Source organism: Haliotis cracherodii, unplaced genomic scaffold, assembly GCF_022045235.1.
Source record: "Haliotis cracherodii isolate W230 unplaced genomic scaffold, xgHalCrac1.p SCAF_2, whole genome shotgun sequence".
Lineage (NCBI taxonomy): Eukaryota > Metazoa > Mollusca > Gastropoda > Lepetellida > Haliotidae > Haliotis > Haliotis cracherodii.
In genome coordinates, this window is record NW_027266275.1 from 31795598 (window position 1) to 31810415 (window position 14818).

General features: G+C 41.3%; 1 protein-coding gene across 3 annotated transcripts in view; it reads left to right on the forward strand.

Moving 5' to 3' along the window:
• The window catches only part of LOC139467985 (sodium/calcium exchanger 3-like), a 105992-nt gene extending 91439 nt beyond the window's left edge, over window positions 1–14553 (forward strand). For all 3 annotated transcript variants that reach the window (XM_071249617.1, XM_071249615.1, XM_071249618.1), the window contains 6 exons: window positions 727–968; window positions 4980–5212; window positions 6127–6229; window positions 7175–7353; window positions 8973–9302; window positions 10352–14553. In XM_071249617.1, coding sequence (XP_071105718.1) covers window positions 727–968; window positions 4980–5212; window positions 6127–6229; window positions 7175–7353; window positions 8973–9302; window positions 10352–10591 — 1327 coding nt within the window. In that variant the 3' untranslated portion in view covers window positions 10592–14553. The remainder of the gene's footprint in view (window positions 1–726; window positions 969–4979; window positions 5213–6126; window positions 6230–7174; window positions 7354–8972; window positions 9303–10351) is intronic.
• The last annotated feature ends 265 nt before the right edge of the window (window positions 14554–14818 follow it).

The window sequence follows — 14818 nt, forward strand, 5'->3', positions numbered from 1 at the left end:
TTGTTACTCTGTCTGGCGCTCGGCATTAAGGGGCTAAAACAAGGACTGGTCGGGTCCGAGTCAGTATACTGTGTCTGAGTGGGGTAGTCATGTTAAACTGCGGCATGGTATCTCAGTGAGCTAGCACTATAAATCGGCATCAGTCCGGACTAATACAAGCAGCCACACAAACACACACACGTACACGCACGTCGCTATATTAGTGCAACAATCTTGGACGCGACGTTAAACCCAATTTCACCTAACCTCACCTATTGTCCAATGCCGTTGCAATACTTGAATATTGCTAAAAGCTGTTAGAGTGAGTGAGTGTGGTTTTTTCGCCGCTTTTAGCAACATTCCAGCAATATCACGGCGGGGGACACCAGAAATGAACTTCAACATTGTACCCGTGTTTGAAATCGAACCCGGATCTTCGGCGAACGCTTTAACCACTAGGCTACCCCACCGCTCTTTAAAGCTGTTATAATCTACATCACGTGATATCAGAGATGATATCGCGAGAGAAGGGGAGAGAATCATTCTTCGAGTCCAATGTCGTGATAATGATGGAAGAAAGCTGCATTAATCTCCCTTAATCACTTGACATCAAGACAGGCTGACATGGAGCGAAATCGAAACAGTTGCACAGCAGTATTTATAGGCACCATGTCAATTTTATTTGTTTTGACGTATATAATTGTAGCAAGGTGATCTTGTTGATGTGGCTTTGCATTACTTCCACAGCGTGGAGACAATAGACGGGTCGGCGGAGGCGGGAAGCGACTACAAGCCAATCAAACAGAAACTGACCTTTGGGCCCAAGGAGTGTCTCAAGGACGTGTATGTGGAGATTGTGGACGACGATGTCTGGGAACCGGACGAGTTCTTCTTTGTCAAGCTTTTCCTTGAACCCGAGCAGGTCAAAGGTGACGAGGTCGTCTTGGGGAAGGTCTCCATCAACCAGGTCACCATCGTCAACGATGACGGTAGGTGAATGGTCATAGATACTGACGCAGTGGCCATCAGAAACTGATTTGCATAGGTCAGGCTCGATTATTTACAGACCGCCCTGATACAGGTGAACTAATGTCTGCAGCGGCTTAAGATAACATTCAATCAAAACTGTATTTTTTTATGCTAAGACAAACTTGGTCTTGGTTTGTTTGTTTGTTTGTTGTTTAACACTATATAGTATTCCCGCTATATGACGGCGGTCCACCACCCGCTAAAAGCCTGCCCACCCCATCCCGTTAGTCGCCTCTTACGACAAGCATAGTTGTCTTTTCCAGAAGGCATGGGTTGCTGAAGACCTATTCTACCCCGGATCTTCACCGGTAGGACAAATTTGAGGAACTTGTGGTGACCACTTTGATGATCACCTGTAAATTTTCTTTTCCTTTTTGCTTTTGACTTAAATAAATCTTTATACGCATTTTGTAAACATGTATGCAAAAGTAGTTATATGGCCGTTACACGACATGTTTTTATATTTCACAGAATCAGAAAAAATATCGATCTTCGATAGTGCAACCCTCTATATAAAAGTATCATATATATTCAACAGGAAGCATATATTGCCATTTAATTATTTAAGACCCGGATCTTCACGTGTCTTTTAGACATTGAGCAGTCAGTCCTTGAATGTTTCCTCTTTTCCGTCAAGGTATAGTGAGATAAGTACAATTGATGGGTCAGCCACCGCAACTATCCAACTCTCTAATTTACTCTCAGCTTCTTTTTCTGTATTGATATTCTTGTTTATCACGAGGCAGATTGCTTCCGTGTTGCAGCGGGTATAGCGTTTGCCCGCAGAGCAAATGCCCGAGGCAAGTATCCAAATCCTATATCAAAGCCTACTTTGAGTGTCAGAAAACACGAGCCTACTTTGATATAGACTAAAGGACACTTTTGCCTCGGGATGATCTCCGGAGAGCGGAAGGTCGGCGTCATACTTAATGACGTAACATGATAATAATTGACGGCTTGAAGGCGATACAAACAGCCGGATACAAACAATAACAACAACACACACACGCACACATTCGCTGTGCAGAGTTGCGCCCCTTAAGCACCCCCGGAAGCTATGATCGTGGGTTTGAATCCCGGTTCGCCATCGATAATGTGTCTAGGTTTGTCAGCACCATGCCCGTGCTCGTGAATTTGCGGCGTGTGCGGCAATAAAACTCAAATCCCTTACTCATTCACTAGCTCATTCTTACATTTTTACAAGTATATCGACCGTCGATAGTGTAGTGCGTAATATAATTGATCATCGATGAATTAGCATATGGTCATCGACATCTGCGATGCATCGTTAGTTCGACTAATCGTGTCACGCTCATGCAATCAGTCACTGGTTCTTACTCAATTTTGAAATGGCGCGCTGATCTGCTTTAACCAACATTCATAACACACAAGAGCAATAGTGAGTGAGTGTGTATGGTTTTACGCCGCTTTTAGAAATATTCCAGCAATATCACGACGGGGGACACCAGAAATGGGCTTCACACATTGTACCCATGTCGGGAAATGAACCCGGGTCCTCGGCGTGACTGGCGAACGCTTTAACCACTAGGCTACCCCATCGCCCCACAGAAGAACAAGACGTTGCGACCCACAACTATCACAAGCATTTAATCGATGGAGGCTAAAGTAGCAATTAGAACATATCAATACGGGCGTCGCCATTCCAAGTAGATAGTCAGTCCTCTTTACATATATGGAAGCAGTTGAATGCGTTATATAATGCTTCTGTATAATCACGAACAAGGCTAATGACTGTATGAGTGGATTTGAGTGGTATGTCATGTTCGCTGATCTTCAGCAGGAATATGGGATCGAATCCCGGGAACACTTTCCCTCGATTTTTTATTTGATTCAAATATTTACATGATCAATAATTTCACTCAGCGTCTCTGGTTACACTCTCTCTCAAATGGATGGATTTCTTAATACTGTCTTAATTTCTGCTCATACATCAGATGCGGTTACTAAGTAACGAGAGCTCTGTATTTCCGTAAACCAAAACAACAAATGTAATTTGGAAAATAATATTGAGAGGGGAAGTCATATATCAGTAAAAAACAATTATTTTCAAATCAGCATATAAACTTTATACGATACAATTGGTAATGTATTGCTTCTCGCGTCACGCCTTAATGTTTATTTTCTCATTACAAGTTAACTTTTTAAATGGCCTTTCCCCATCATTTTTTAAATCATTCAGAAAACTTCTTCAATCTTGAACAAACACAGAATAGTTAAGACAAAGTTAGATAATCCTCAAATAATAAGTTCTGATAAAAACATTCACCGTATGTGCTGTAAATGGCCCCTACCTTGACAAAAGGGGCACGGGTGGCCCAGTCGTCTAAGGCGCCGCAATTCGCTGTGCAGAGTTGCGTCCCTTGGGCACGCCAGAAACCTATGATTGTGGGTTCGAATCCCGGTTCGCCCCGATAATGTTTATACGTTTGTCAGCACAATACCCGTGCTCGTGGGTTTCACCGAAGTGGTAAACGCCTAAGACCTGCATCACATCGGGCTTTCCTCTTACATTTAGCTGACACACCGCGATATAACTGGAATACTGTTAAAAGCGGCGTTAAACCCAACTCACTCACTCAACTACCTTGACAAACACATGAACGACGCGCGTTGTTGAAAATTGCCAAGTAAAGGAGCTTCACGTGCGAAACAACAATGTTTGTTTTGGGTCATATATTATATATGTGTATGTTTGTCTAATGGCAATGTACATATGGGTTTTATCTCTTTAAACTACTACTTTTGAAAATCGATAAAACACATTTTCAATGCTTAGGTGAATATCAAGTCTGTCCAACGTTTTCAGCTTGAACATCGATTTATCATGAAAATCGAGATCTAAAGTGTTTCCGCTGTGCCGATCAGTTACAGCGAGGTAAATACAACTGGGGGGTTAGCAACCACAAGTATTCAAACAGTCATGTTTACATACAATTTGTAGAATATTGACGTTTCAAGCAATATTTACTTACAGATAAGCAACAACAGGGAGACAAATAGTGATTCTCTGTAACTATATTCTTAGATATGGTTTGTGTCGCAAACATGTCGCAAACATTGGTGCTTCTGAGAATAGTCGAAGTATGTTTTGAGAAAGCTATATCTTAGAATACTGGCCAGCGTTGCTCCCGTATATAGAACCTCAGGAGACGTTTTTTCTTTAAACAATAACCTAACAACGCTATGGCGTGTTGTGGTCAAAACACTAACCTATATGTAATTCATATCTCCCTGTTTGAGTTCTGTATGCAGCATAAACCAGCGAAACCGATAATCCGGCTCTGACTAATGATAATCCGGATTAGCCACGCCCACCTGGATATAATACCATACACGACGTAAGCATTGCTCGCAAAGTATACCTCTAGTAATGATATTATCCTGTAAAAATACAAGTGCATCTACTGGATATGTATAATACAAAGGCACAGTGCAAACAATGAATAACTATTTTTTGTGTTTTGTTGTTTTTTGTTTATTTCCCAAGACTGTTACAATTGATATACAATGGATGATACATGTACGGCTTTTTGACAAATAAAACAGCTTAAAAATGGACGATAAACATTTTAGATCAGGCTATATGGCAATAGACATTAATCATGATAGTTTTTAAATATAATAAACATGTTATCAGCAAGTGGTTTCAATTTCTGTAAGTAGTTAAGATATATTTTTCTTATAGTTGAATCAGTTTTTGTGTAGTGTCCAATTCGACCTGTTCTACGCCTCTTAATGGTCGGTAGCCTTTTCGTCATAGCGTTTGCTGATGAAGCCCTGGCTGCTGTGATTGTTAGCATCCTTCCCCCTCCCTCCGGTCCTTCCCTCCCCAGTCCTGCTGGTTCAGTATGAGTTTAACAACACCATCATCACCAACGTTATTATTATTATTATTATTATTATTATTATTATTATTATTATTATTATTGTTGTTGTTATTATTTTTACAGAGCCTGGGAAGTTTGAGTTTTCTAAGCCGAGTTACATTGTGAAGGAGGGATGCGGCCAAGCCCAGGTGGTTGTGAAGAGGGTAAACGGTGCTGATGGCGAAGTGGCTGTGACGTGGAAGACCAAGGACCTTAGTGCCAAGAGCGGCCAGGAATATCAGGGCGGCGAGGACAAGATCCGCTTCAAGCATGGCGAAACCAGCAAGGTCGTCACACTCGACATATTCGGAATAAAGGCAAGTGACCACCACAGAGAAAATCCGAAATGGGGGAACATATTTTTATTTTAGGATAAATCTTTCTGCTTCCCGACGAGGCTATTAACCAACTGCTGTCAGCAAAACAAATTCAAGTTAGACCCAGAGCGAGAGGAAAGTTCTTTTTCATTTTTTCTTTTCTTAAGTCACACGAGGTCACTTAAAGTAACAACAAGCATCACATTCACTGTTTATCATCAGCAAGTAATACGTAACATCACCGTAGCGCGTACGTCATTCTCTATAATGCTTCATGTGAAATATAAGTACTGTGCTAACGTCTGGATATAATATTCAGTTAACAATGGGGTAGAGTTCCTTCCCCTGGGTTTTGGGGTTAAGGTTGATATTGTTATAAATAAAAGAGACAAATCCTTTTCATAATCATAAGAATAACTATATCATTCGACTTTAACTTGAGCATGTGTTAATGAATCACTATCAAATAGTCATGATACCAGGGCCCACTTGCACAAAGCGATCTTAGCGCTACAACTACCATAAGCCTATGTTAAAGCATGGGAGTTACGATCATCTTAGCGCTAAGATCGCTTTGTGCAAGTGGGCCCAGGTGTTCGCGAAATGGTGCCCCATCCGTGGCACCCGTCACAAACACATGCAAAGGCAAGTCAATTGTTAACCTGAACAAACACGGGAAGATATGATACAATGGGAACACTAGGGAATTGTATCATTTTGGCATCGGTGTATCCTCCACTCTACAGTTTCTTCTATAAAGAACCGACTTGTATCAACACAGTACATCGCTATTGCTTAGTTTCGCGAGTGGTTATATTATAGGAATAGTGCTAAATCACACTTACCCTTATATCAACCTCTGTATGATCTTCTGGAGGTTGATGCCAAGAGTGACATTGTACATTTGCTTCCAGAACTCCCATGAACCTAACTTCCAGGTTGATTTGTCCTCCCCGACAGGGGGCGCTGAAGTCGGGAAGATATCCCGGGCTATTGTCACCATCATCAACGACGAAGGTAAGGCCAGGCATCATTGTGACGAGGGCCCTATTCCACAAAGTGAACTTTAATAGATACGATTGTCATAAGTCTGTGTTAAAGTATGGGAGTCACGATCGCCTCGGCGTTAAGACCCTTAATTTTTGGAACGATGCCCTGGACTATCCTGTGGCGGTTGCCAATTGTGTTAAAATGTCTTTATTTTAACTGCGTAAATCATCATGCAAGTTACACGAAACGGTTCTGAAACATACTACCCACCTTTTGTTAAAGTTACTGATGTATGGAGCCCCTTCTGGAACAAATTCTTTGAAATTATTAGTCTTTGGTTTGGGGTATAATGGAAAGGCAGGAGTAATGGAGTCAGGACGCGGAGCAAGCGATAACTGAAATTTTACTCGAGCACAATGATAATTACTTGCCGTATCAAATCTATTTGGTCAAACTTACCATGAGGTTTACAACCAAACTTTGTCCTGTGTAGTCTTATGGCTCGTGCGAAATGTGATCCTGACATCACGATCATTGAGATATACCGAAGGAACAACAAAAACAATTAATATTAGTTTATATGACGTTCCGAAACTTACTTTTGAATTATTTAATTATTAAGTGGAAGGATTTTGTTTCCATTTTCTTCCAAAACTATGCTTTTGGATAATGGGGTCATTGCTTGCGCTTGTCACTACGAAGGTGCGAGTTCGATTCCCCACATGAGTACCATGTGTGAAGCCCATTCTTGGTATCTTCCGTCGTGATTACGCTGGAATATTGCTCAAAGCGGCGTAAATCCGTACTCACACATTAAAAATTATATATTGGCGTTATTATACTAAATGCACAAATTAATGGAACCATGACGGTCAAGAACCAGTCATGGTCGAAGTTACCCGACCTGTAAATATACAAATAGCATACACCATCCGTTAACCCCACTGTAGCCATGATTCTATTGACCTTCAGAGTTCAGCGCAATGGTGTCTCGCATCCAGGAGAAGACTGAGCATAACCTACAGGGGCTGAAGATCGACACCGCCACGTGGGGAGACCAGTTCCATGACGCCATGAACGTCAATGGCGGCGACGTTGAAAACGCCAGCGCCTTGTCCTATATCATGCACTTCACCACATTCTTTTGGAAGGTGGGCTATACTCGAAATAAAAAGGTCTCTCAAGCCTCAAGGGTATCTACAGATGAATGTAATGTATTCGATCCTTCCTAAATGCTTGTTGAGTTTGGGCGTAACGTCCAACCACGTAACGCAGGATGCTGAAGCAGGCATACCAATATCTTACCAGTAAAATAACACTTTTGAAATGATCCCTGGCATTTGGTCTTGCTTGAGCATGTACCCCGCGGGTGACCAGAATACGGATGGCCAGGTTGACAGTGTGTCACCGTGCCCCGACGGCGTAGGGTGTTGCTCATAATATCAACCACTGGTGTGCCTGGTCCAGACTCGAATATTTATAGGCTTGCGTGACATACCTGGGATACTGCTGAGTTCAGGGTGATATAAAACGTCCATTGGGCGTGTATATACTTATAGAATAAAATAGGGGAACTGCAAAAAAAAAGTAAATTATGTTTTTAGAATGAAATTGTGTCACCTCCCCGAGGGACACCAGAGTTTAATCGCAGTAAAAATAACATACACTATCAGTCAGTATGTGACTTTGTTTATTTGAACTATAATATTTCTATGTGCTTACGTATTAAACGGACTTGGTGGACCAGTCGTCTAAAGCGACAGAATTGCGTCGATGCGCTGCTCCGGAAACCGTGGGTTCGAATCCCAGATTGGCCCTGATTTTGATTTTAGGATGGTCAGCATAATTAATACCCTCGCTCATTTCACCACAGATGACGCCTGATGTCGTAACTGAGATTAGTGAGTGAGTGAGTTGGGTTTAACGCCGCTTTTAACATTATTCCAGTATATATCACGGCGTGTCAGCTTAATGTGGGAGGAAAGCCCGAAGTGATGCAGGTCACAGACGTTTACCACTTCGGTGAAACCAACGAGCACGGGTATGGTGCTGACAAACCTAGAAACATAATCTGGGCGAACCAGGATTCGAAACCACAATCATAGGTTTCTGGCGTGCCCAAGGGAAGCAACTCTGCACAGCGAATCGCGGCGCCTTAGACGATTGGGCCACCTGTGCCCCCGTTACTGAGATTAAGTGATCCATTCATAAAATCTTCATTTTTACGCCACATGGAACATGTTTTGCCGGGTAATCAAGACTGGTTATTCCCTGACGGTAACGTTATATACTAGACCTTCATCTCTGTGGGGTTTTTCTGACACATCAAGCTGACACGCCGTTATATCACTGAAACAATGTTAAAGGTGGCGTTAACCCCAACTCGTTACTCACTCCATCGCCCCGTGAAGATTCCGGGGTAGAATAGGTCTTCAGCAACCCATCCTTGCCGTAAAAGGCGAATGTGCTTGTCTTAAGAGGCGACTAACAGGATCGGATGGTCAGGCTCGCTGACTTGATCGATGCATGACATCGTATCCCAATTGTGTGGTTCAATGCTCATGATGTCAATCGCTGGTTTGTCCAGTCCAGAGTCTATTATTTACAGACCGCCGTCATATAGCTGGATTATTGCTGAGTGCGGCGTTAAAGAACAAACAAACACTCACTCACACCATCATAAAACAGACACTCCTGGACGTAGGGTATCCAACATGGCCAGTTGACCCGCCCTGATCTACCATTATGTAATTTAATGTTCATCTTTCAGGTTCTGTTTGCTTTCGTGCCTCCTCCATCTATCGGCGGAGGCTGGTTAACCTTTCTTGTGTCCTTGGCGATGATTGGCTTACTGACAGCTCTCATAAGCGACCTTGCATCTATATTCGGATGTCTGATTGGTCTTTCCCCAACCATCACCGCCATTACATTCGTAGCACTGGGCACAAGCATGCCCGACACATTCGCTAGTCGCCAGGCAGCAATGATGGAGAGATTCGCAGACAGTTCCATCGGCAACATCAACGGCAGTAACTCCGTCAACGTGTTTCTGGGACTGGGTTTCCCGTGGCTCATCGCAACAATCTACTGGCAGATTAAGGTATGGTTTCTGATTTAACTGAATAGAAAGCGAAGATCCGGGGTAGAATAGGTCTACACCAACCTATGCTTGTCGTAAGAGGCGACTACCAGTATCGGGTGCTCAGGCTCGCTGACTTGGTTGATGGATGTCATCGTATCCCACATGCGTAGATCGATGCTCATGATGTCAATCACTGGATTGTCTTTTCCAGATTCGATTATTTACAGACCGCCGTCAAAGAGCTGGGGTATTGCTGTGTGCGGCGATAAACAACAAACAAACAAACAAACAAAATTCACTGTGTCAAAAGAAATATTCCAGATTGATTATATGGACACACATTTATAAATGTGTTTATTATACAAGACCATTAGTCTTAATTCAACGTTCCCAGCGTAATCGTCGGGATCAACACATGTTTTGTTTTGTTTGTTGTTTAACGCCGAACTCAGTACTATTACAGCCATATGATGACGGTCTGTAAATAATCGAATCTGGACCAGGCAATCCAGTGATTGACATCATGAACGTCATCTATCAATTTGGATACGATGAGATGCATCATTCAAGTCAGCGAGTCTGACCACCCGATCCGGTCAGTCGCCTCTTACGACAATAATGGATTGCTGAAGACCAATTCTTATCCGGATGTTCAAATTCACGGAACGATTAAACCATGTATGTATGAGTGAGTGAGGGAGTTGGGATTAAACGCCGCGTTTAACATCATTCCAGTTATATCACGGCGTGTCAGCTTAATGTGGGAGGAAAGCCCGAAGTGATGCAGGTCTCAGACGTTCACTACTTCGGTGAAAGCACGTGTATGGTGCTGGAACACCTGGCCTAGAAACATAATCGGGGCGAACCGAGATGCGAACCCACAATCATGGGTTTTTGGCGTACCAAGGGGACGCAACTCTGTACAGCGAATCGCGGCGCCTTAGATGACTGGGCCATCCGTGCCTCCTATATCTGTATGAAGGCCACTTTATCATAACCCTGAAGTAAACATGAGCCTTTCCAGCTATACTCGTTAAAATATAAACTGTACCATCTTCTTTACTCAGGGAGTACAATTCAAAGTCGCAAAAGGATCCCTCGTGTTCTCGGTCATCCTCTACACCATCTCCTCTGTCGTCGCCATCTCAGTGCTTCTCCTACGGCGAAACCTCCCCGTCATGGGCAAGGCTGAACTTGGTGGCCCCAAGGCGGGCAAGATAGGCAGTGCCATCTTCGTGTTCCTCATGTGGGTGTTATACATCGTGCTGTCATCCCTTCAGGCACAGAACATCATTAACGTCATCTGAACAACGTCAAAGTAGAACCGGGAAGTCATAACATATCAATATAGCCAGTTCATTAAGATTCACGTGTTAAGCTAGCTTCAACGGGGGGCACTTTCCTATCTTTCGTATATGTGCCTCGTTTCTCAAAGCTATATTTTCAGAAAGTTATAAATTGTAATGTAACCCTACTTAACATGTATTCCCTGGAGTTATTTCCCTTTACGGGTATGCGTGGCTGTCATAACTAGTGCACCCAGTCACACAAATCCCCTTATTGGATATCACTTCTGTTTTATATCCGGGGATGATCTAGTATTTTGGGTATCATTGTACATTCGTCTTATTCTGATATCGGCGCGTGATCATCACGTGTCAACACACGGGAGTTTCATGTCGACAGTCATAGGTGTCATGTGGACATTTAGAGGTGTCGTGTCGACAGTCAAAGATACTTGTCGATATTCAGATATGTTGACATGTGTACACGAGTGGGTGGTTTGTCCTCGACAAGTAAATGTATTAGATATTCATTCTATTTTCCTAAAAAAATCCTGGACCGATTCGAAACACGCGAGGCTATAAATAGCCGTCCAATCTATTTACTCACACGAGCGAGAGAAAATGATAGGAGAGGTGGAGACGGTGACGTCACTTCCTAAACGAATACCCTGGATTATCGAGGATGTGGTTAGTCTAGTGAGACAATTTCCTCGTCTTTAACCGGTATTAAGTGTCTACATTGTTTTGCCCTGACGTTACAAACTGTTATTGCGTGTTTAAGAATCAAGATTATTTTCTAAATCAACATACGCCTTATTGGTGTTTTACAATAATGTTTTGGAAATTATTACCATTAATTATGCAGGCAAGAAACAGTTTGTAGCACTGTATCCGTCTGTGATGTCTTGGAAATTTTACAGATCGAAAACTTAGTGCCATATTAATGCGTCTTGTCAGCCTATTATAATATACTACTCAATTTTTGATATGGATAATTAGATAATGTCATATGATTCTATTTAAATAAACACTTGACAAATGCGAATCATTTTTGTATATCATTGAAAAATAAAATTATCCCTGTCAAAAGTTGAGTAGTGTAATTGCGAAAAGGATTTTTTTGTAATGTGTAATGAAACTCTTTTCAAATCCTTGTGTGTACGCTTATGTTATTAAGCCCCGATGCTTATTGTGTGTAAACTCCACAGCTGGGCGTGGCAGGGGTCGTATCCGTATTTACATTACAAACTGCTGATTGTTGAGCCAGTACGAGTTATCTCCCATTTGAGAAATCTCCTGGGTGTTAAATAATCTGTGATAGCTTATGATCTCTTCCAATATAGTTGTTTAGTGAACGCAATATAATGTTGATGAAATATGGAGGCGTAAATTCACATTTGTATATAAAGTGGATTCATATACAGTGTATGAAATAGTAATGGATTTTTATGACACATTTGCAATTGTATTTCATTATTCAGTATTTGATAAATATTTTTGCACCAATACTTATGTATATTTAACAAGTCCGACTGTGCTTATAGAGCCATATATCGTTTATGCTTCAATAAAGAAAATATTGATGGTTGGTGATATAAATATTGACGGGTTGTACAGTACTGTTCAAACTAAACATCCCCTCTTTCGCGAACAGGGCACGAATGGGAGTCTAGTAACGCACTTATAACCGTGGGCGAAATGCGTGTGTCTTATTTGAGGTCAGTGAACGTTTTCTACTGCTCAAAACTGCTTGTTCGCGAGGGGACGTTTGTTTTGAACAGAAGTGTTTGGTTGAAATGGTACAATACTCGTGTCTCACTCAGATTGCCTTCGTTGCCATCGCCAATGGTATTCCCCTTCAATGTGTAGGGGTAGCCTAGACGTACGTTGGGGGTTCAAGACAGTAAAAAGGGGTTTTTGCACGTAAGTCATGCAGTAATGCGCATGGCTTTACCTGTAGCATTACGCAGTACACAGTTCGTGCTAATCATTGCAACGGGATGAGAGTCGAAAACGCACCTTGATACTGTCTTTCTCAAGAGTTAGCAAAACCCCAAATACCATGTTATATACATTATATACACTGTATACAGAGGAACCCCGTTTGGCCGGACAGTACCGTTCAAAATGAAATTATTCGGGTTTTCAAATTTTCAGATTATTTTATCATGGTTAGGTTATAATATTTGTATACACCAGGACAAAAGTTAAGCACCGCTCCTTTTCTTTCATTTATTCCGAACCTTCATGTATCTTTTGGAAATATCTACGATTGACGTCGAACTTATTTTTATAAATGTCTTTGATACCACCTATACCTAGTGAAATATTAGTACAAAGTTTCACTAAACGGTCACAAATACGAAGTCATATCAAATACGTCTTCCTGAGGCAAGGGAGCTAACTGACTGGAAACTGGACTCTTATAGTCAGTTACCTCCCTTGCCCCGGGAAGCAGTATCATATACTGAAACACTTTGGAAACACATATTCGAATTATTATAATAAATTTAGTTGGCAAAATGTCTACACAATTTAGGTGTTCTGTGTATTTAGGCATGATATAATTAAACACAACACTGTTCTCGTTCGGGTTCGAATATCATTCGATGTGTTTGGAGATGGACTTCAAAAACACATCATGTTTGATGCTTGAAAACATGATGATGCGTTTTCATTGTGGGTCAGTATATGATTCAAATAAGCAGAGTTAGCAATAAAGGTTGTCAAGAACATATTGCCATGACAGATTTACAAGATAAGTCAGAAGAGATCGTTTCAGTTTCTGAATTTCAAAAGGAGTATTTCATTTTGTAAACAAAACAAATTTATTTATAAAAAAATAATGTACGATACCAAAGGAAAGCGGTGCTTAATTATGCTCCAAGTGTACACAGAGAACACTTAACGAGCTCCCGTGTAATACCTATTTTATGAAACGAGAGAATAGTTCTGGCATCTGACGAGCGAAAGCAAGTCAGATACGAGAACTATTCACGAGTTTAATAAAGTTGGTATTACACGGGAGCGAGGTTAGTATTTTATTTACTTCCCATTTATGATTTTTGTGAATTGGGCAGACATCTAGGCGATCCTACTTCAAACACGTCAAAAACTGACACGTATAAATTTAATACCATACAACGGCCCACTTTTAGTATTCAGGGGTCCCTTCCACAAAGCTGTCATACCGCTAGTTAAAGTTGTGGGAACTCCCATACTTTAACATAGACCTACGACTATCGTTGCGCTACGATTGCCTTCGGGAACGGGGACCGGCACCACAAGGTTTAGATGACGTCACGATGCCCTATGACGTAATTTGTGGACTTTTGTTGCAAGATCCACTGGCAAAACAATGCCATGTGACGTCAGCCTAGGAACAGGGTTGCTGGGGCCATCGTGTGTGCCTAAGCTCCTCTCAGCGATGAGTCATATCTAAACGCAATGTCATTGAAAAAGGTATGTTGGGAGCTTTCAATATTTGTCCGTGAAATATTGTTCCCGCAGTACATAAGCACGCGCTTTAGTATTACACAATGTGTAATACAGCTGTATGTTTATCAAACGGGTGACCTCTTCACGGGCGAGTATTAAATAAACGTCTACCACCGTGTTTATCTGATAAGCAGGGTTTCCGTACTGACGGGGTATCTCTGTATGCAAGTCCACTGTATTCCACATGGAAAAAAGAGTAACTTTTAAAGAAAATATTAAACTATCGCAATTTCTACAATCCAGTACCTTAATAATAAAGTTTATAATGTTTACAAAACACTCTTTAAATAGATTATGAAATTAAGAAATTGAAATAAACCTTCATAAGTTGACGATTTTATTTCGTATTAATTGTTATTTGGTCAATATATTATCCCAGCTGGAACTGAAGAACTCTCTCTTTACTTATTCGTGACGTGGTGTCACTTGTTAACTTACACCCAGAGACAATGCTGTTTCTGAGACACTCTGTTCAAATTACAATTTGTGCACACTTTATGTTATGAAATATGAATAATAAATATTTAATTAACACATGGAGAATGTTGTGTGGTCTGTCAAAAGAGAAACAGGTTAAAGTTAACTTGTTTATCTCAAAGATCCAGGGGAGACAACTGTGGGTAACATATTTTATAATAGACTTTTATAGCTGCTTCTAAGAACTGTTATACGCATCGTATTATAGACAAAATCCATCGTAATATTATTTATAAATCTCACGGAGGGTTTTTAGAAGGTTCTTACGTATAA